Source organism: Dermochelys coriacea, chromosome 4 (genome assembly GCF_009764565.3).
Source record: "Dermochelys coriacea isolate rDerCor1 chromosome 4, rDerCor1.pri.v4, whole genome shotgun sequence".
NCBI classification, from domain to species: domain Eukaryota; kingdom Metazoa; phylum Chordata; order Testudines; family Dermochelyidae; genus Dermochelys; species Dermochelys coriacea.
Window position 1 is genome coordinate 34,330,035 of NC_050071.1, and position 22,767 is coordinate 34,352,801.

General features: G+C 40.2%; 1 protein-coding gene across 2 annotated transcripts in view; it reads left to right on the top strand.

Moving 5' to 3' along the window:
* Positions 1-22,767, top strand: part of EGF (epidermal growth factor) — an 89,219-nt gene that overhangs the window by 20,077 nt on the left and 46,375 nt on the right. For both annotated transcript variants that reach the window (XM_043513075.1, XM_038401050.2), the window contains exons 4-8: positions 1,059-1,240; positions 4,728-4,958; positions 8,003-8,205; positions 13,892-14,017; positions 15,023-15,145. In XM_043513075.1, the coding sequence (XP_043369010.1) occupies positions 1,059-1,240; positions 4,728-4,958; positions 8,003-8,205; positions 13,892-14,017; positions 15,023-15,145 (865 nt within the window). The remainder of the gene's footprint in view (positions 1-1,058; positions 1,241-4,727; positions 4,959-8,002; positions 8,206-13,891; positions 14,018-15,022; positions 15,146-22,767) is intronic.

The window sequence follows — 22,767 nt, forward strand, 5'->3', positions numbered from 1 at the left end:
AGGTGGTAATTGCCATGCGATTCTCCAAGAAACCATGCATAATGACAAATCTGATATGAGGGGGCTACTCTTCAGATGCAGTGGTGCAGTTTCTGCTTACAGATTTGCAATTGAAAGTGTGCATCCCTGGCACGCTAGCCTTGGCAGCAACGGGGGGCGCGGGGTCTGGGTTCAGTGGGCTACCCCACTGGCATTCACAATACACACAATCTCTTTAATAAGGTGAGGGGATGGTGATAGAATAAAGGCTAAGGGGAGAAAATTCAGACAAATCTAGGTTTGTTGTTCTCGCAGATAGTACTAATTTCTACCAGCTTTAAATATATCACTGGAATTGTGGGATTTTCTCAAATAGATCTTTTCAGAAACCCAAGTTTGCACAGCTAGTATGAAGAGAATGTACGTAACTCCCCTGACATTTTTTTTGAAACTACTAATTGAGACCTAAGATTACATGAACACTCCTTTCAGCATTACCTCTCTTGCTCAGAAACAGCTGTGCTCTATATCTGGCTAAGGTTGTGTGGCAAAGACAAAGGAACTTCAGCACTTCCAGAACCCGAGATGCTGCCAGTTCTGCAGTGGACTACAATGAACTCCTCACAGGTGAACTCCTGTGTCTACATGCAGCCTCACTGACTTATCCTGCATGTATGAACTTGAAGGATTAGGGCTTTTTCCAGTGTGTGAATGGATATTTTATAGCTTAGGAAATACAAGATAAATTTAGGTAAAAGGAAAATCTGGGCAACATTGGGATACCTCTACCTGATGTGATCTATTTTCATTTGAGAACAGCTCATCCTTGCTTAACATGACTTAACTCAATGTTTTGCGCTTAAAGATGTAGGTGACAGGAGGGGAGAAATGCAGCACAAATCAAGGTGATTAAAGAGCAAGCAAGGAAATCCAATCTCTGTGGTGCTATTAAAAAGAGGCCAGCCAAAGGATTTAAATGGAAGCCTCAGTGTGTTTGCAGGTCACTATTTTGTTTGGTGACAACTTTAGGATGGTAATTTGGGTTGTTGTTTTTTTATGTTTTTAATTTCTGTTTACAGATACTACGCTATGTTGAAAATGGTGTTTCGGGGTTTGCCATTAACTGGATAAATCAAGATATTCTTTGGGCCAACCACCAGAAAGCAACTATTGAAGCAACTGACATGAATGGAAACAATTCCCGAGTCCTTTTAAAGGACATAGGTCATCCCACAAGTATTGCTGTTGACCCTGGGAAAAGGTAACTCTGCTTGGGTTTATAAGTTCCTTGAATCAGTCTCAAAATAAACCAAATGCTCTGATGGCTTCTTTTAAGCTAACAGAATAGCTTGTGTACAGTATGTTGATCAAATGTCAAGTGATTGTTACAACTTCCCCAAGAACACAATAAAGATAAATAGGGTGGCAGGTGGCAGCAGCATACCAGAGTCCAACACAGAGATTGATCCCCCTAGTTCATCAAGGTGGACTTAGCCAGGGGGAAGAGGAATGAAGAGGTTTTTGACTGTCAGGGAAGGAGCCAATGAGGCCTCAGTTGATGGAGGTGGAGGACTTAAGGGGAATGAGCTTGATCTTCATTTGGTAAAGCAGGAATGATGCCTGAAAACACTGAGAAGCCCCAATCTATAACATAATTTGAATTAGGCATATAGTACTTATTTAAAAGTAGGTGACTTTTAGAGAAGAGCTAATGCCATAGTGGTTTTCTTTGTTCCCTTCTTTCTATTATGTTTGTCTCCGATTTTGGTCAGCTTGAATACTGGTTGTAAAGGCTCACGTGTCCTCCTCTTTTGCACTTACACATTAACCTTGTTTTCATGCTAATCAACAATATCTATATTCCTCACAGGGTTGTCATTTGAGTATGATTTGAAAAGCTGAATACCAGACTCTTTGTTTTCTGTACTGAGTGTCACATTAACCGATTTGGAAGTTCTCACAATTCCTTGTACCCTTTCAGCCAAAAGCCACATAGAAACATTTTATGAATGGAATAATGGGAATATATTTGCTAAACTGTTATGAACTCTGCGGACAGACTAAGGCGTATATATACACCTATATGTGATCAACTAGGGATTTATTTTAAAGCATTACTCACATGTTGCCGTGTCAGGCTAGTTAGCTATTAATAAACTGTTTAGGTCCTCCTAGAAGTCTACTTTCTTATGTATCATTTTTATATTTTAGCACATTCTGCTCGTCTGAAAGTCCTGATGGTGCTATTTTAATATTAATATAGTGAAGTCAAGCAGTTGGTAAATTAATTTCCACAGGGACAAACATATGCAGTGTCAGAAACTAAGAGGAAATATAGCTTCCTGAAAATGTGTACAATTCTCAAGTAATGAGATTCAGCATGATAGCTAAATTAATAATCACATTTTTCTCAAAATATGCTTGGCTGTTGTCTAGGGGTACTGCAATGGATTGTGAGTTAGGCAATCTGGTTTCAATTCCACCCACTACTTTGCTATGTGACCTTGTACTTGTCACTTGGACCCGATCCAACTTGTGCTGAAGTTAATGGAAGTTCATGTGAATTGGACTGGGCCTTTAATTGCTCTATGTTTCTCCGTTTCCCCACCTGTAAAATGGAGATTATAGAATTTAACCAACCTTTTAAAACATGTTGGTATCCTGAGATAACCAGCACTATAAAAGAGTGAACAATGATTATTGCCGTGTTTGAAAATTGTAATAGTAGCAACTTCATATTGTCCTTACTAAAACATTTTTTCATCTGTAGTTAATAATCTGTATCCGATTGACTTAGCACATGCCACAACAATTAGATTTTAACCTTTCAGGGGCAAGGTACTGAGTCTTCCTAAGGCATTTGTATAGCACCTACCACAGTGAGGCCCTTTCTTGACTGGGGCTTTCGGGTACACCCATGATATAAATAAGAATAATGATTGTACACAGGCTTTGTGGTATATTATTTTGTACATTTAAGAAGCATTGTAGTTCTTTCAAATTCAGTATGATCTGACACTTTTGGTCTGAATGGGATATTTATGTCTAACAATTTCAGTGCTATCAAGCCAATGCAATGCACTAATACTTCTTGGAATTTCTGAGTGCAACAAACAAACAAAGAAACAAAACAAAGAAACAAAAGAAAACAAAGAAAGAAGCAAACAGAATTTAAAAAAACAAATAAACCCTGTAAAATAAAACAACTATCCATCTATTGTTGGAGGAAGTGTGGCCAAGCCAGGTGTTGGCAAATATTGGCCCTGGTCCTTCAAACCTCAAGGAGAACAAGTCATTTTGCACAAGTGAATAATCTCATTGGCATGCATAAGTGTTTGCAGGATAATGGCCACATTTTGACTATGCACTAACATTTAGATTAAAACAAATCAATAAAATAGTAGAAATGGTATTTTTCAGCTAAGTGCCTGTAAAACAGATTCTGGGTTAAAATTGCTTGGAATGGAAGAGCTGTATTTATCCAAAGAAGGGGTACAACATACGTAGCAGCAGTGCAGGCTTTCCCCAGTTATATGCCTTTTCCCTGACTTGGAGGCATCCCTGCAGGGGTGAGAGGTTCCCTGACAATACCGTCCTCTCTGCTGGGGAGAGACAACAAGGGTGTTGCTAGATCATGACTCACTTTTGGAAACAATGTTTGGTCACTACCAAACAGGATCTTCCTTGGGGAGTTTCTTGTGTCTTGTTACCTAATTCCCTCAGCCATCCAGTCCCCTTGAAAACATTTTTAAATGTGAAAAAAAATTGATAAACTGAATCTTAGCACTACAGTGTTTGCCACTGGACAGTCACCACTTGGTAAAAGATACAACGCAGTAACCAAACTTATTTCCTATTTTAAAGGAGTCCTGAAAAGGAGTAAAATAAGGTGTTTGCCCTATTTACTTTTTATGTATAAAGAAAAACAATAAAGGGGAAAATATTTGGCTAAGGTTTTATTTTCCTGCTAACCTATACATTAAACACTCAGATCTTGTCTGTTCTGGAAGTCTCTGTAGTGACTGAAGAATTTGTGAAATTATGATATTATGGGGAGCAAGAGGCAGAAAGCTAAGAACTGAGTGCAGGGGCCATTTTTAGTCAGACTTTATAAAACTCCTTTTTTATTTGTAATTGTTAACATCTATTTAACTCCAGTAGCTAATGAACATTTTGGAGAAATTATGCTCACCCATTCAATTAAAGTGAGAGAGCTCCCAACATGTAAACTCTCAGACCCACAACTGCTCCTCCAGCAAAATCAGGGGAGACTAGACTTGACACTTCTGATACATCTGCAAGTATCTACAAGTAGGAAAGGTATTTTTAAAAATAAGCAACAAATGTATTAAAATTATTTGCCTAAATGACAGAGAGCCTTGAAGCTTGCAAGTCTCAAAGGTCTTTAAGAGATGTAAAGGATAATGGCATCAGTATGTCAAGAGCAAGACTCAAATCTGCTTAGATATGTATCTTTTATGGACATTCAAGTGATACTGTATAAGTAATGAAGAAGGGTATTTTGTAAACATTCTGTTTCTGGTAGCCAGTTTCTGCATATCTGACTTTTCCTTCATGCAACAGATATCTTGGTATCTTACTCAACTTCTGAATTAGACGTTTTAGTTCTGGAAATACTGTGATAAAAAGGAATACTGAAAAAAGGGAGGTTAAACAGATAATATGCATCAGCTGCTGCACTATCTTGCAAATAGTTCTTTCAAAATATGACTTATTTTTGTCTTTAGGTTTTTATTTTGGTCTTCAGATGGCGCTCTTTCTAGCGTTCACAGAGCAATCCTTGATGGAACTGACATGAGAAGTGTTTTGAGGACCACAGCAAAAATAAAGACCATCTCATTGGATTTTATTGACATGAGACTCTTTTGGATCCAGTATGATAGTGAGGAAGATGTTTCACACATTGGATCATGTGACTATAATGGTGGCTCTATACATTTTCCCAAACATTCTGCCCGGTAAGTTTTTTCTGAGTTGGATAGAAGGAAACTAAATATTTTTTAGGGCTATATCAGATAAAGACATCCTCTTCCCCTTCTTCTTTGAGTCTGGAAACAATAAAGATTGTAAAGTACAGACAAAATGTCACAACATTTTCAGAAAATGATAGGAAAATAGAATAAACAACCCATTTTCATTGCTGTCTGAATACTCCTCCTTGGCACTTTTCATCTTCAAAGCTTTTAGCAAAGGACAACTTATTAATCCTCAGGACTCTCCTGTTAAGAAGGTATGTATTAATATTATTAGCTCCTTCCTATATATGGAGAAACTGAGGCAAAGAAGTTAATTGATTTGCCACAGGTCACAGCAGGTGGGCTCAGAGGAGAATTCAGGAGTGTGGTCTTCCAGCCTGTGCTCAGAGTACCAATCATGTCTTGTCTTCCTCCTCTGTCTGATAGTCATATACAATCTTGCTGTCCTCTTCAGCTGCTAGATCTGGAAGCTTTCCTGACCCTGGCAGCACTCGATTTACACACTGTCCAATTCTCTGCTGATTGTATTGCTCTGGTCATTTCCAGAGAAACAGAACTAGTGACAATGAGTGTCTCCGTCACCAACAGTCATCATAAGCCTTGTCTATACTAGAGAATTTTGTCATTACGAGCACTTGTGGCATTGAACACACAAGAGTGCTTGCAATTGTACACATTGCTTTTGCTTGGAGCAAGGCTCATTTTTGTTGCATTCTGTGTCAGGTCACTCTGCAGTAATGAACTGACCGCAACGTGGACAGAAAGTTGCACTTCTGTAATTGCCAGTTGCTCTCCTGTAATTGCCAGCACTGTACCAGAATGTTCCTTTTACCCTTCCAATGAGTTCTTCCTGAGGTCTGTATAAGCAAAGATCTGTCTCTACACACTGTAGGAGGTGCTCAGGAATGGTTCCCTTCACCTATAGACCTCAAGATGCTAGGGGAAAATCCCCTCTTTCAGTACCAACTGTCCCCCATGGGCCCTGGTATATCAGTCCTCCCATCACCTCCCCGTCCTGTGTTCCAGTCAAATACTACAATACCTGCCCCCTCTGCTATCCTGTTCACTTCCTGAGAAGGGTTAATGCCCTCGAATGATGGACACTTTAGGAGCTGTACAAGACTGAGCTCCTTTTGCATCCACTTTAAAAGTTGCGGAAGAAAGACCAGGACTGTGGACTTTAGAATGTCTATATCTCCTGTATTAAGGCACCAGTCCTGGGGATCTTCTAAGAACTATGGGATTGTTATCTAGGGGCTAGATATGTATTTGAGTACCTAAAGATGCAGATATGCACACAGTAGGAATTTTCAAAAGAACCTAGGCACCTAACTCCCATTGATTTTCAATCAATTTTGAAATCAATGGGACTTGAGAATTAGGCACTCAGGCACTTTTGCAAATCCTACTAGGTGCCTATCTGCACTTTAAATATGTGGCCCCTAGTGCTTCTGCAATGGTACAATGGCTTGAATAGAGACTGGGAATGGATGAGTCATTACACAAAGTAAAACTATTTCCCCATGGTATTTCTCCCCCCCACCCCACCCCCCACTGTTCCTCTGATATTCTTGTTAACTGCTAGAATTAGCCTACCTTGCTTGTCACCATGAAAGGTTTTCCTCCTTCCCCCCCCCTGCTGCTGGTGATGGCTTATCTTAAGTGATCACTCTCCTTACAGTGTGTATGATAAACCCATTGTTTCATGTTCTCTGTGTGTGTATATAAATCTCTCCTCTGTTTTTTCCACCAAATGCATCCGATGAAGTGAGCTGTAGCTCACGAAAGCTTATGCTCTAATAAATTTGTTAGTCTCTAAGGTGCCACAAGTACTCCTTTTCTTTTTGCAATGGTACAGGATTACTTTGTGGACAGACTGCAGTCATGCACTTGAACAAAGGATGCCTACTATGGATACCCTGCATCATTGCAACTTACATCAATAGAATCACACCAATGGAAGTTGCAATGGTACAATTCTCTATTGTAGACAAGGTTTTATCACATCCTGGTATATAGGATATACTCCGCAGACAAACTGCCTTAGAAAAATTGTGTTTTGTATCAACTGCCCTATGTCTGGTCCATAAAACATAACTGTTAAGACTGTAGGTCTGGAAATTGGGAGGTTTTATGCAAAAAAAGTGCCACCTAATTGTATGTTTCAGTATGCATCATCTCATTTGCATACAATTTCCATAAAATCTAAGGTTTCAGAGTAGCAGCCATGTTAGTCTGTATTCGCAAAAAGAAAAGGAGTACTTGTGGCACCTTAGAGACTAACAAATTTATTAGAGCATAAGCTTTCGTGAGCTAATGCATCCGATGAAGTGAGCTGTAGCTCACGAAAGCTTATGCTCTAATAAATTTGTTAGTCTCTAAGGTGCCACAAGTACTCCTTTTCTTTTTTCATAAAATCTAAGTTTCTCTGCACACTGTCAAATCTCTATCAGTTGCTCCCGTTGAATTTACCCACATCTCATCATCCCAGTCTCTCTAGCTCCCCACTTCCTCTTTGAGTTTCCCTGTGTTCTCAGGGGAAAAATTATTTTCCCTTGAGCTTTGGAAGGGGCAGAGTCTCCTCCTTCTTCCCCATGTGTATGTTCTGGGAAATGGAAACCAGCATATTGCTCTCACTAGCCCTCTATGCAGCATTTCTAACCTCTCTCTTGCTCCTGAGAGGCTCAGGATCCCAACCGAGGGTACTAGAAATCAGTAGTCTCCCAAAGAAATGGGGATGCTTAACAGGCATGGTTCCGTCCACAAAGGCACATGGCATAATGTGTTGTCCGTTTTAAACCATGGGCTCAATAGAGTTAGCCAGAATACCAGGACTTTCTCTGTGAAACAGGGTAGTCCTGGTCAACTAGTCACTCAAGCTGCAGGAGCTGTTGGTAATTGTTTGGCTGGCCCCACTATATCTGCAGTATGTTGTGTGCTATGTTGTGAACATTTCAGGAGACATTAAGCAAATGATTAAATAGGGATGAAACCAAATGTTGTTTGTTGTTTCTTCTCCACTCCAGACACTGTTTATTTGGCATATCTCTGTTTACTGAGTACTTCTACTATTCAGAGCCGAAAACTGGCACAATCCGGAGAGCCAATAAATTTACAGGAAAAGTTATAGTCACAATCAGCCTGAAACCATCATTTTTGCCACCTGCTGAAGTAAAAGTGGTGCATCCATTTAAACAGCCTGGTGCAAGAACAGATACTCCAGATTTTGGTAAGTCATCACTTAATGACATTCTTATGTACGTAAGAATATTGTAACACACTCCATTTAATTTTTCATGGATGTATGGATGGAATTTTCTTCAGCAAGAGTTCTGGCCCCTTTGAAGTCGAAGACAAAATTCCCATGGGCTGCACTGGGGCCAGGGTTTCATTTAGTATGCATGGCTTTAACAGGAGCTTCAGTTAGGAAGTACACAGAGAACAATCCTAATTCTATTAATTTACTAAGGAGGAACATCCACATGAATTAATTTCTTTGTGTGTGTGTGTGTGTGTGTGTGTGTGTGCATATCCCTAAGTATATCAAACATATACCTTGGCAATGCCCTTTTAGGCTAACTTCCTCAATTCCTGTCCCCTTGTGGACCTTTCATTCTAAGGCATAATTGAAAACCTTGTTATCAGTCCTAAGTTGTTCTGAGAAATGTATGACATTTCCAACCAATAGGATGTATGTATGTCTCAGTCCCACTCTGAAGTAGCTGGATTAAGGGTCACACTGTTTACCCTAGGACTCATATGGAATTTCAATAGAAACTTTTAAATAAGAAGCATGAGTCTGTGTGATTTACAGTAAGTCACTTCAAAGTGTGACTACACCATGGGTATTTTACTGTGGCATCTGAAGATGAATGTAGGTGAAGGGATCCCCACCATTGCAACATGGCTCCTAAATACCACAGTGGTGGATGCACTATAAATGCCCGGAGAGGAGGAAAAAAATGGGGCCTGACTCTCCACTGTCTTGCACCTTGTGTAGTCATTTATTCTTATCCAACTGGGTGTGAATGGTTTTTATTTAGATGCAGTGGCATTTTGCACTTCTTTTGTACAAGTGTACAAAGTGCAGGACAGTGGAGAATCAGGCACCTGAGAGTGTACTATCGTAATTCCAGAGCTCCCATGGAAGGTGAAGAAGCATGAGATTCTGAGCAACTCGGGTGGTGAGGAACACAGAGTATTTCTTAACAAAAAATATAATGTAAAAAAACCCTCTTGAAACATAATTTGGAAACTACCCCATATCTCTTGTCCTTCTATTGACCCTCCTCTCCCTTCACTCCATCCGATGCCATATTTGGTCCCACTCTCCCCTTGGAGAGGACCATGGAGTGGTAGAAATCAAGATCTTCAAGAAGTATCTCCTGTGGAAATATTTAATTTTCACTTCAAGCATTTATTCTGCTGCAGCAGGGATGCTAGCAATTAAAATCGAATGGCAGGTGCTTGCATCACAACAAAACGCACAGCCATGAGGAGCCTGTCCCTATATTCAGAGATTTTTTCCACTGCTCTGTACAATGTGTCACTTTGAACCTGGTGAACTGAATCATTCCCTTTGAAAAAACACACACACACAGCCACCGGACCAGGGTAGGTGTGGTTCAGAGGGTGAAGCATCTGCATATTGCTTAGTGTGATGCAACTAGTTGACCCAGGTTTGGAAGGTACTGCATAATTTCTTCTAAATTCTGAGCTGGTATTAACCAATAGGGTGTGTCTGCATGTGGAAGGGGTGGGGGAAGAAGAAACTGGCTAGTTCATAATTGCTGACACAATGAATGCCAGGAGATGTCAGCTGGGTTATAAGCATTCCCTTGAGGCAAAGTACATAATGTAAATCTTATTGATTCTGGGCACTTTGCTTTTACTCTTCTCATCGGAGCTTAAATGTATTCTCCCTCCCTCTTCCCCCCCAAAGAGTATATACTGCTTTTCAGTATCCACTTTTCAACTGAAAAACAGTTTTTCCCCCGCTTCTCTTAGTGGATAAATTGTCAGTGTTTTTAAATGCACCATGCTGTCTGTAGCTTTACTGGAAAGATAATTTGGCAGAAGCATAAAAGTAAGTGGTGCTTGTAATGCGTTTTTTCCCTCTCCCAAATGGCTTCTTATAATACATGGAGAGAAAAAGAAGCTTACCTTGCCCAATCCAGATGAACCTTTTGGACTTTACATGTGCATCGCTTAGCTTATCTAGCCCAAGAACCAGGACTGAGAAGGTTAATTAGCCTGGAGCACAAATGAGATTTATAGGGGATCTTACAACAGGGCAACCTGGAGATGAGAGCATGTACGCTCTAACTGAATGCCCTGTAGAGGCTAAGTCAATGTTTGTTGCAACACAGCATTAAATGTGAATGATCAAACCTTTTTTAAAAGAATAACACAGATGGCAAGTAAGTTCTCCTCAGGTAGAAAAGAACCTGACAGGAAATGTTTAACTGCTACAATTCTTGCCAAAGATCAAATTTGGGTTATATGCTGCAGGCTTTTTTCACTAGATTAATGCCTTGCTTGGGAGAGGTCCTCCACTATACCCTTTTTCTTTTGCAGGACAGTCTTGAGCTTGTCATGACTGTTTGTTTCACAACTAACAGGACATTAATTTGGCTTTAGGTTTGAGGCAATGTACTCACACAATGTCATGATGTAAATACCACAACCTGCTGATGCAACAACTTTGTTCTGTGGGGCAAAGTGTGAAGGGTGGAAGCCTTCTTCCCACATGATAAAGAATCTGAGGTAAATAGCTTCAGAGTCAGCTGCTGATAAATGTATAACCCCTCTGGAATACTTGCCACCTCTACTTATGGTTTATAGACTGTCAGCATTGTCCTAACATCTCAAAGACTGATTTCTCCTTTAATTATCTTTTCCCCCCTGTAAATACTGTTCTGTTTAAAGGGATACTAGTGTCAGGCAAAACTTAGCTCCAATTTTAGCTTTTATAGCCAAACATTTCAAATATGGGTATCTAAATTTAGGTTCTTAAATCCATATATAGACACCTAAATAAAAATCTTTTGATTTTCAGTGGTTCTGAGTATCTGTAACTCCCATTGATCCTTAAAGCAGACATGGTTAAGAAAATGGCCTATATGATTCATTCATTCATGAGACCAATAGAAATATTTCCATGATATTTTTTACAAAAGTCCACTGGAAGCAGTGTATAGTGTTGCTAATCTCTTTGAGACAAGCAGCTCAAATTTTGACACTTCCAACTAAACCTAAACCAAGAACCTTTTTCATATTTGATTAAATAGTAATTCTTGATGTGCCTTTCTACCAGTTGGCCAGCACTTTCCATATTACGGCTGGGCAGAATAAAACATATGAAATACAATTGTTAGGTTATTTTCCATGTGGTTGAATTTAGAAGGTGAATTGGAAATAGAGCACATGAACAAGCTCTCTTGTACTTTCTCACCTGTGTGGTCACATGAGGGTTGTTTGCTGCATGTGTGTGGGTGGGGATGGTTGCATGCTAATGTTCAGCAGCAGCAACAACACTCCAGCTATTCTTTGCCTGATCTGACGAAGTGGTCCAATAGATCTGTTAGCCTATAAGGTGCCATAGGACTCTTTGCTGCTTTTATGGTCTCATCATAAGTAGCACACAGTAGATAAGATAAACGAATCCCCATCCTCCAAAGTGACAATGAACATGACAAGGAAGGACAATTCACTGCAAATGTTTCATAAAGTCCAGGCAGCAGAACAAAGTAGATGATTAATTATTAGCCATATATAAACAACAGAGAGCAATAAAATGATAATTGGCATATGAAACAGAATGCAATATCATACACACTGTTGGCAAGGTGAATAAGCCCTTTGTAAAGAGACCACTTTTCTGTATGTGTGCAGATAGGTGGAGACAGCAAAGTGGATCACAGAAGCAGACAATCCTTTTCTGGTTGAGGGATCATTTTGCATTTGGCTTAGATGAGTCTCACTCCTCTGACTTTGCAAACCAACAAAAATCATCTTGTGATCCTTTGACAGTCGACCATGGGTCTTCCGCCAAACCAGTTCTGCCCCTTCTCCTGATGCCTCCGGGAAGTACCTGTGTTGGCAGGTGGCCAGAAATGATCCTACACAGTCATGGCTTTTAACCTGCCTCCACTCTCCTGTTGGAGAACAAGGAGCTTCATTTTTAGATAGTAGCTTGCTGACTTGATTTTACCAGTCAAAAATGACGATGAGGTTATTTTCCTAGTTTGTGGAGATGGCTGAAGAGAAGCACAAGTTAGAGCCCAGAGCATCTTTGCTCTTAACTGGCAGGATTAAAATAGCCTCCACTAGAAGAAGCAAAACTTTAAAGAGAAGGAATTTCCTTAGAATTGGCAGATGAATACAGGTTTCAGAGTAGCAGCCGTGTTAGTCTGTATTCGCAAAAAGAAAAGGAGTACTTGTGGCACCTTAGAGACTAACAAATTTATTAGAGCATAAGCTTTCGTGAGCTACAGCTCACTTCATCGGATGCATTTGGTGGAAAAAACAGAGGAGAGATTTATATACACACACACACAGAGAACATGAAACACGTGTTTCATGTTCTCTGTGTGTGTGTATATAAATCTCTCCTCTGTTTTTTCCACCAAATGCATCCGATGAAGTGAGCTGTAGCTCACGAAAGCTTATGCTCTAATAAATTTGTTAGTCTCTAAGGTGCCACAAGTACTCCTTTTCTTTTTTCAGATGAATACAGTACACACTAGCTAGACTTGGAGCCTACATACTGGAGATCCCGCTTCCCTCCTCCCAGGCCTTTCTACCACATTTGTGATGGGTGGAGGCACTCTAGCTGGACCTTCGGAGTAAAAGTACAAAATAACCTCTGTTTGTTGACTGTCAGTGCATGCTTTAGTGGGGACTTTGGGGGTTGTTTGGAGGAGAGGAGTTTAGCATGAGGATAAATATAGTTGGGAGTTGTTTTGTGCTGGTTGGTTAGTTGATGGATTTATTTCAATTAAGTGTATATTTAACTTTTAACCCTACACTATTAGATATTAACATCAATCTCAGTACACAATAATCAACTTCTTCAGCTACTTTAAATATCACAAAGCAATATCCAGATAAACTGCACATGGGTTCCATTACTAGTATGGCTCCCTGGACTGTCTGGAAGAATTTCAGGGGTCTTTAAAGGGCATCTTGGAGTATTATTACTGTTTCTAAGGTGATCCTATTTAGTAGGCTTTATTCTCTGTTCATTAAAGAAGATTCACATTATTTATTATAATGATTATTGAATACTAAACATACACATAGCACTGTAATCTTGGATGTCTTCACAGTCCCTTCCCCAAAGAATTTTTATAGTCTAAATTGTACAAACATAGAACATGAAAGTAACAAAGGAAGGCTGTAGGGAAAGGAGCAATAAAAGTTAAAACAAATACAAATGTCAGTTTATATAACAAGAGTTCTGCTGTTTTAAAAGACAGACTGAGACAAGGCAAGCTTTAGATTGTAAACTCTTTGGGGCCTGGATCATCATTTTGTTCTGTGTTTGTACAGTGCCTAGCACATGTGGTCTTGATCCAGAACTGGGGCTCCTAGGTTCTACCACAATGCAAATAATAATAATTAATAATATAATTAATTAATGAGTAGACAACACCAAGGTGGAAATCATTGGTGGAAAGCATGGTGAATGGGTTTTGAGGCAGGATTTGTAGGAGGAGATCAAAGATGCTTGTGTCCTTCTTTCTCAGTGAATATCATGGGTCTGATTGTACAGGAGTTCCATGTATGAAACAGTCTTTCAAATCAATGGGACTTCCACATGAGAAGGGACTATGAAATCAGGTTCTGTATGTAAAGGTGAATTTTATATTTTAAAAATCAATCTCCATCCTAGAAAACATTTACTCTTCCAGAACACAGATCCTGCCATTTGAACAAAGAAAACTGCAAGAGAAGCATCTGCAGGGATGACTCCAAGACCCATCGGTGCAAGTGTTCAAATGGATTTGTTTTAAGTAGAAGTAGGCAATACTGTGAAGGTAATATATGGATTCAAAACATGGGATGGATGGGGCAGCTGGATAAGTTTTCTCCCACACTTTTACCTTTTCTCAACTCTTGAATTATGTTTCTTTTGAAGGTTCTGTAAATTCCAGTTTACTATTCTTTTTTTTTCCTTATCACATTTCATTTTCTTGTGTCCTGGTTCTGATTGAGCCTAGAAGCAGGAGTACCAAAATACCACAAGAAAGTCTATTATTGTGAAATGTTGCAGTCTCAGTTTGGATTAGTCAGATGATGTTTAGATAAGCATGCATCATTTTGTATGCTTATAAGAATTCAAATGAATCAAACTCCAAGGGTAAAATGGTCAAAACATGCCTAAGTGATGTAGGCACCTCAGTCACATTTTCAAAAGTTACTCAAGATTCTAAACCTGTTACTTTTTAAAATTTTACCTCACTTGTTTTAATCCAAAATAAACAGTCCAGTATTTTTCTTTGAACTTTTTTCTTTAATTTGTAAAACTTGTTTTAGGGTACAATTTATAAAAGCACACTAATCACTCAGGAGTCAAATTTATAAAGGTATTTAGGCCCTTAAAGATGCAAATAGGTGCCTAGTAGGATTTTCAAAAGTGTCTAAGCAGGTTAGGTGCCTAACTCCTATTGAAATAAAATTGAATCACTTTAGAAAGTGGAACTTAGGATCCTAAATCATTAAGGTGCTTTGAAAATTTTGCCCTGAGTCACTGAAGCACCTAAAGACCTTTAAAAAAAATTGGCCCTTAGGCCCTTAAAATTTGTACCCTTCATAATTATAAATCAGTACAGTAACTAGCTTGTTTGACTGAACTCTACAAGCTTGTTTTTCATAGTTTAAGACCAGCATATTTGACAAAATGAAATATCCTAACTTCAGTAGAACAACTAAATAAGAATTTCTTCTTGACCCTTGTGTTACTTTGCTTTATTAATCCATGACCTTGCATGTATTGAATATATAATGACCCTACTCTGTCATACAATTGTTTCTCTTGTCAGATGTCAATGAATGTGCTTTTTGGAACCATGGCTGTACTCTGGGATGTGTAAATATCCCTGGCTCATATTACTGTACATGCCCACGAGGTTTTATTCTGCTGCCTGATAGAAAAACATGTCATGGTAAGTAGCTGCAATACACAAACATTTAAGGACTGATCCTGGAATCCTCACTTATACAAACCTAGTGTTTCCAGTGTTGCTACATTTCTCTCTTCCAGCCCTTTAATGTGTAAGTCACATCAGCTTAGACCCAGTGAACCAAATTTAGAGGTCATGTTTGAGGAAGTATAAGCGGTGCTTAATTTGTGCCAGGGCTGAGCCCCATGGCACCGCTACGCTTGGCAGTTCATAGCCCTGGCACCACTGAGCTTGCTGTTCCACTTATGAATGTAAAAAAAATTGCTTTAGCCACAGCACCTAATTGCTTGAGCCCTGGCACCTCTTTCATTACAAATTAAGCACCAACTATAAATTACATATGGATAATCAAGTGTGAGCCTCATGGAGCCTACAGGAGTTAACTAAGCATCCAAATCTTAGGATGTTTACCTGAACTTGTTCCAAGCTATGAACCTCAACTTTTGGGGTTCTCCCATCCCTCACTGTGTATATAGTTTTGCAATGTTGACAATGGGTTTTTGCAACATTGTGGTGATAAATATCACAATGCAATATATAAGGTACAGAATGTAGGAGGTAATGATTTTTTTTTATCTTGCTTGATCTTAAAGAGATAAGAATAACCTGAGAGAGTATCCATTTTGAGATAATGATAATTAAGGTAATCATATAAAATAATATAAAAGTCACCAAAATACACACAGAGATTTCACTTGTGTGAGTAGGTAGGAGTCTTGTGGACTTAGGACTCCTGACTTATTTGGAGAACTTTTCCTGAAGAGTTTTTCAAATGATAGCAACTTTGAGATGATTTTTGGGAAAATGACAAACATTTCTAGCAGTTAGGTTAAATTACAACATCCTCTCTCTTCTCATGGCCATGTACAGAAGTGATTATATCCAAGACATCACTTTTTGAGTGATTTTTGTTTTATTTAGTGAGGTATTATTTTCCATTTACTGAGGTATTCTGTAGGTGGTATAACCCTAATATAAGACAACAAGTAACATATATTTAGAACATAGCATATGTGAGTAGGAAAGATGCCAAACACTCTTAGCCATATAAACATATGTTGTGTGCTTATCCGGCTTAAAACAGCTTGCAGATAGTACAATGAATCATAATGTTTAACATAATATAGATTCCTATGGTTGATTAATAATGGAAATAATATATCCCCAAAGCATGAAAATTGAAATCATACCTCCATTTCATTCCCCAGAGATAGAAAGATTGTCATTTCCTGACGTATATCATTGTGAAGCTGAGCCAGTCATTTCTATAGATTCACATCTTACATATCCTAGTATTTATGTTATATGAAATACATATAATGCGTACTCTTGGAGTAAGTATCCAATATGCTCTGATATATCAAAATGGAAAGTAGGATAATTTCTTTTTCTTGAAAAAAGAAAAGGAGTACTTGTGGCACCTTAGAGACTAACAAATTTATTAGAGCATAAACTTTCGTGAGCTACAGCTCACAAAAGGTTAGGAATCCTGCTTTTTTGTTTTTTGTTTTTTCTGTGTAATATTTTCCTTGTGTTAGACCCTTCACATCTTCAGGCTGTGATGTGAAATGATCTCCTTATGACACACTTTTCTAGATTTGTTTCTCTGCAGGGTTATGAATTTGACAAGCTCATATATTACCAATCAGTTGGTCTAATGGGATATTGTTTTAAAATTTCCCTTTTTGCTACTCCAGGTCTTTAGAAGCATTTTATATATTTTTTTCCACCAAATGCATCCGATGAAGTGAGCTGTAGCTCACGAAAGCTTATGCTCTAATAAATTTGTTAGTCTCTAAGGTGCCACAAGTACTCATTTTCTTTTTGCAAATACAGACTAACACGGCTGCTACTCTGAAAGAAGCATTTTAGTAACTGATCTGTATCAATCAAGTAATTTCAACAGTGTTTTATTCGTGATTGATTGGTCTAATTTTTTAGTCATAGTTTCATTCATTTAGAGTTGCCCAGCCAAGATGGTATTTGGTCATACACATATTTCTTTTAATTTTTATTCCTCGCCATGATTCTATTCTGTTCTGCTCTACGTAGGTTCTTATACCACACACATAATCACCATAGTATCTGAGGCCCATTGGGTTCCTAATTTCCATTGGAATCATTGAAGTGCCTCTACACCCATTTCTGTGAGGCAGATCTAGCTGCTGAGTGTAAGACTTGGGAATATGAACACCTAAATCCCTACTGTATGTAGGAATTTGAAAGTAATTTTGTGTACCTAGCTAATTTGGTCAGGAAACAAAGGTGAACCCTCCCCGCCCCACACAGTGCACAGAGGTAGGATAAAGCATCAGGCATCATGGAGGCATCACAACATAATTGTGGGGTAAACAGTGTTTTAATCCCTACTAGGTGATGAGAGGGATCACGATGAGAGGACACAGTTTTACACAATAACCAGCAAGGGGGAGTTCTCCAGTACACCCACATCTCCTCTGTCTTTGCTGGCTGCTCGTGGCCCAGCAGGAGAAATGCCAACAGAGAGGGGTGAGTGTTCCTCTCCCAGGACTGAGCCAGTCAGGACTCAGGGGAGCATTCCTCCTACTGGTCCCATTAAACTCCCAACCCCAGCTGATGGGGGTGGGGTATGTAGGGTGTGACATGTGCACCATGCTTTGCATCTCTTGTAAAGTAATTTTGCATAAGTTTGCTCACAACAGATTTTAACAGCCTGCCCCTTTAAAGGTCTGGAGGCCTTGAGCCAGCCCTATTCAATCACCCCTACCTGTGCCATAACTAGTTGCCTCCCAGCCTGAGAAGGAGGGAAAAATAGGATCAGCAGATAGCCTGATGAACACCTGGGTCTTCTATGGCTGACAGAAGTCAGCTGCAGGGAGGAACTCCAGGAAACAGGTTAGGCTTTCATGGAAGGGGCTCGCTAGAAGTGGGGAATTCCAGAGAGCTATGAGGGTGATTCTAGGGAAAGCAGCCTGGGAATCTGCTCTCTGGCAGAGCAGGGAAGATTTAAAGGTTGTCCAGGCGGGGTGGCAGAATCTTTTGTTTGTCTGGACTTTTGTTACCTCAGAAGGGGTTACATTTGTTTTGTGACTTGGCTGGAGGGCCCAGCCACCTCACCAGTTCTGCCCTGTGAGCGGAAGGCTGAGGGAACCTACATCAGAGGAGTAGACTGAGGCAAAGAGTGCCTGCATCACTGTGTTTGACCAGAGGAGACATGGGGCAGTCATGCCTGTGGTGCAGGCTAATATGTTCCTTTGTTGAAACCCTAAAATTATGTAACCCTCCACTCAGATTTACACAGATACAATGTTCCTTAGATGTGTCTTGGAAAGCTGTTTGGAAACATGGGCTTGGAAAGTCTGTGTGGTTACTATGAGTATTATGTTCCCTCAATGCTACCGGTGCTGTGTTTTGTTTTGTGGTTGGAAAATGCCTCTTCTTTTACATGCTACGCTTACCCATGGGAGAAAGAAGAACATTTGTTTAAAATAATGGGTCTGTGGGGCGGAGTTGTCCTGTGAAAATTCAGTGCTACCTCTGTTTCCCAGGTGTATTTTAAAGGGGTTTCATTTCACCACTGTACATGCCACTGTTATTTTTCGGGAGTTAGCAAATTGGGTGTGTGCTGTATCTCATGAAATCTCACCCTCACAGCATGTTACTATTAGCTGATAGTCTGGCATTCATCCCCAAACTGTCCTGGGCTTAGTTGTGGGATTTAGGCATAGGAGATGAGGCACTGCTCTCTCCCAGGAGTAGCATGCTCCAAAAGGCATAAGCCCATTTTGGTGCCCAGTGGGATGGGGAGGCTGCACTATGGTACTGTAGGATGGTACAGTCTGCTTCTCTTGATGCATCTGCAATCTATCCCTCTCTTGGGGTGATTTATTTGTGGTACTATTTTACATGCAACTACTTTGGACTGGAAACGTTTTCAACACTGCTCATCACTCTGTCAATCCAAGGCGCCTGTCAGCTTAGTATTTAAGTGCTGAACAGTAATATAAGGTAAGAAGAAGATAATCTGCTTCTGAGACAGGCAACGGACCAAGCATGGATTAATTTAACTCCTAGATTATTGCTAGAACTTCTATAATACAAAATGACTCCCACCCCATAGAGTGCGCACATAATCACAACACCAGCACATTCTCTCGACTAAGCAGCGAGATGGAATAGTGGAAGCCCACACAGTAGCCTGAAACTTTAATGATTCCCTGCTTATTATATAAGTCTCTTCATTCTAAAGCTATAAATTCCTATTAGGGTATTAATGTAAGGTCAGATTCTAGACCTCTTTCAAGGTACTTAAGAGGTCAGAAAAATGCATTGCAGAGCACAGTTGCCTTGGATAAGGAATGTTTACAGCAGCTATGTACCATTCAAGCCAGCAGACACAGAAGCATCTGTGGGAAACCTGCATTTGTTCCAGTTTTAGTCCCTCCCAACAGATGTTGCCATATGGTACTAAGACTGTGTAAAGAAAAAAAATGTTGGCTGGAAGGAGGACATCTAGAGCTGTTCTCTTGTCTAATTACTTGAAAGGAAAAGAGAATTAATGAAGGAAACCTAAAGATGTACAGTAGCTGGTGTTGTCAACAGTTGTGATAGAAAGTCCTGTCAGTTCTGTGTTTTCTGGAAAGCCTATTTTCTCCCACAGGAAGTAATTTACCATAATGATATTCAAGAAAAAAGGAACAGTTCTTTGTATTTATTTATAAATATATGCATATTATGAACCTCTTCCTGAATTTACCAAAAGAATTGAAAGACTCATAACAAGTCTTCTGCCCACAATAGGCAGTATAACAGTTACTGAGACTGATGACAATTTACAATTCCTTGCCAAGAAACATGGTATCTCACCTTCCTTGTGTGGCCTGGAAGATCAATAGTGAAGACTCTGGTGGACTGAGAGAATGTGTTCCAGAGTCAGAACACTGCATTGCCAATCCCTAATGGTTAAATACAGGCTATGTCTGGAGGAATTATCACAGTGGTTGTAGTAGTATTTAAAGAGACAGACAGCACCTTAAGTAACCAGGACCCCATCATATTAACTGGATATTAGTGGGATTAGCTGCTAATCTGGTGATTTTTGTTCATATGCACATGGTTGAATTAATCAACAATATACTGCAAGAAAGAAATATTCCTTCATGGCATATTGACAAGAAACTTAATTTTTTTTAATTTCCCCCCACTCTTCTTTGGATCAGTGATTAAATGTTGGGAACAGGTGATTGTATCCCATGTGATCAGTTTCTTATGATGGCTAAATGGGGGAAGGGCATGCACGGGTAGCTCTAGGTTTTTCCCACCATGCACTTCTCCCTTTAGTTACTATTATTATTTATTGTTTGCATTACTGTAGCGCTTAGGATATACCTACACTGCAGCAGAGAGAGCGCCTCCCAGCAGGGGTAGACAGACTTGTGCTAGCTTCGCTTGAGCTGCTGAGCTAAAAATAGCAGCGAGGACATTGTGGCAATGACAGAGACTCAGGACAGTGGGTGACTAGCCTTGCATCAGTGTCCACGATCCATGGCCCAGCTGTCTTTGTCCTTTTATCCCAAGAATCTCCAGATGACTCCAGGGAAATGGAAGTGCAGCCCCCCTTGGCGTAGTGCAGCAGCTCGGTGAGTCAGCGTTTAACCCTTCTATTGTCGTCTGAACACTCAGCTGCAAGTATACCATCTGACAGCCTTCTGTATTTGCAATAGAGACTGAGCAGAAGAGGTCTGTTGCATGACTACTTTGTGATCACAGGAATGTAGCCGGATGTTGGTAAATCTTTGGTGTGAGGCCAGCAAAATTGTGGACTTGAGTAAAAGTACCAGGAATGACCACGCATACCAGCAAAGAGCAAAGAAGCTGGCAGTGTTGCAAATTTAATGGAGTGGTGACCAGCAAAGGGAGCAGATGAAGTGGTTTAGGATGGAGCTGACAGGAAAACCAGGAACAAGAACCACATCTTAGGTGACTCGCTGACATCATGTCCATTTTATGAAGAGTTTGATCAGGTGCTGGGCAGTGTGCCAAGCACAGACCCAACTGTGGTGCATGATGGTCAGCCAGGACAATGCTCTTCTGGCCCCAGAATCCAGCATGGGGACCGTGGGGATGGGAGTCAGCAGCAGGTGCTGAGTGAGGACAGTGAAGTGACTCTGTTGCTGAAACCGGTCCCAGAGGAGGCTTTGGAGCAGGAGCAGCAGCAGCACATCTAGGGGCCATACTCTGAGGAGCTGTTTGATACCACCCCTGGGAAGCAGCCTGCTGTGGAGCTTGCAGCAGACACACAAGGAACAGAAACTGCCCTGAGTGTGGTAAGTTTCCAGCTACGTTTTAATGTTTGTTGATACTGTATTGTGAGGGATTTCCATTCGATGAACCAATGCAAAAGTTATTAGAAGCCCCAGCTAGCACATGTATCTGCTAATGGCCAATTGTCTGCCACTAGCGGCTTGGCTCCCTCTTCCTCCGCCACGTGGTGTTCAAAATGGTGACCAGAAAATGCAAAACAGTAAAAACACCTTGAAAGTGAATATTTATTTGAGATGGCACAGATTTTTGCTAGGGCATTCCTGTTCCTTAAAAATAATAATCGTTCATTGCCATGTCTGTAAGTATGCCATTCTATAATCACTGAATGACGTAACAAGCCACTTGGAAACAGTGATTCTAGTCCATTTTCAGCCAAAGGCAGTCCATGCAACATAGGTGACAAAATCCATAGGTGCCAAATTTGACTGGACTTTGAAATTTTGTACAGAAATGTGGCAGGAGGCAGAGGGGTAAGGAAGATGGCTGTGCAGTTCTGGGTGATTTCCCTCATGAATTCTGACCCAATCCCAGGTGCTGAGAGTTGCAAACTTTTCCTGAATCAGGAACTTCAGATATGTAGTAGCATTTTGGAGAAGAGAATATTTTCCAGGGCCACCTCAGTAACTGACCAGTCCACTCCACTCATAGATATGTTGTTCAGTCACTATACGTGTGAATATTTCAGTTGCACACACTGCAGGTTTCCCACCAGCAGTTCGGGATAACATCTCCCTTTGCCAATCAGCCACAAGAACTGTTATGTCCTCCAAAATTTGGAAGGCCTGAAATGATAGAAGAAGAAACTTTTGCAGCATGGCCACTGAGCGGCACCCATCCGCACCCAACCCAAATAGTTCTGCAAGGTTTAAGAAAGCGAAAACAATTTTGCATTTTTAACTTACCATGGTCTATGCACTTATTTCACTGTGATTAACCAGGCTGTGTCCAGAGGCCTTCTGTGATCTGAAGTATCCCTCTCACAAAATACTGAAGTTTAGTTTGGAAAGTAACGTTTTATGTCTTTGAAATTCCAGAAGGATTTTTTCTGTGCTCCTGCATTGAGCTATTTGAGACAATAACCCCGTGTCTTGTCCTGTTCCAGCTCCCTCAACATCTACTGGCTGCAGTACCTCTGCAGCTCACCCACAACGCAACAGAAGTCTGAGCCAGTGTATCTTCATGAGCCATTCCAAGAGGAAGTGTTTCCATGGTGAACTTCTGATTGGAATTCTGGACAGGGCCAACAAGCAGGTCCAGTAACAGACAAAGGAACTTGTGGCTAGAGGAAAGGCATGGTGAGA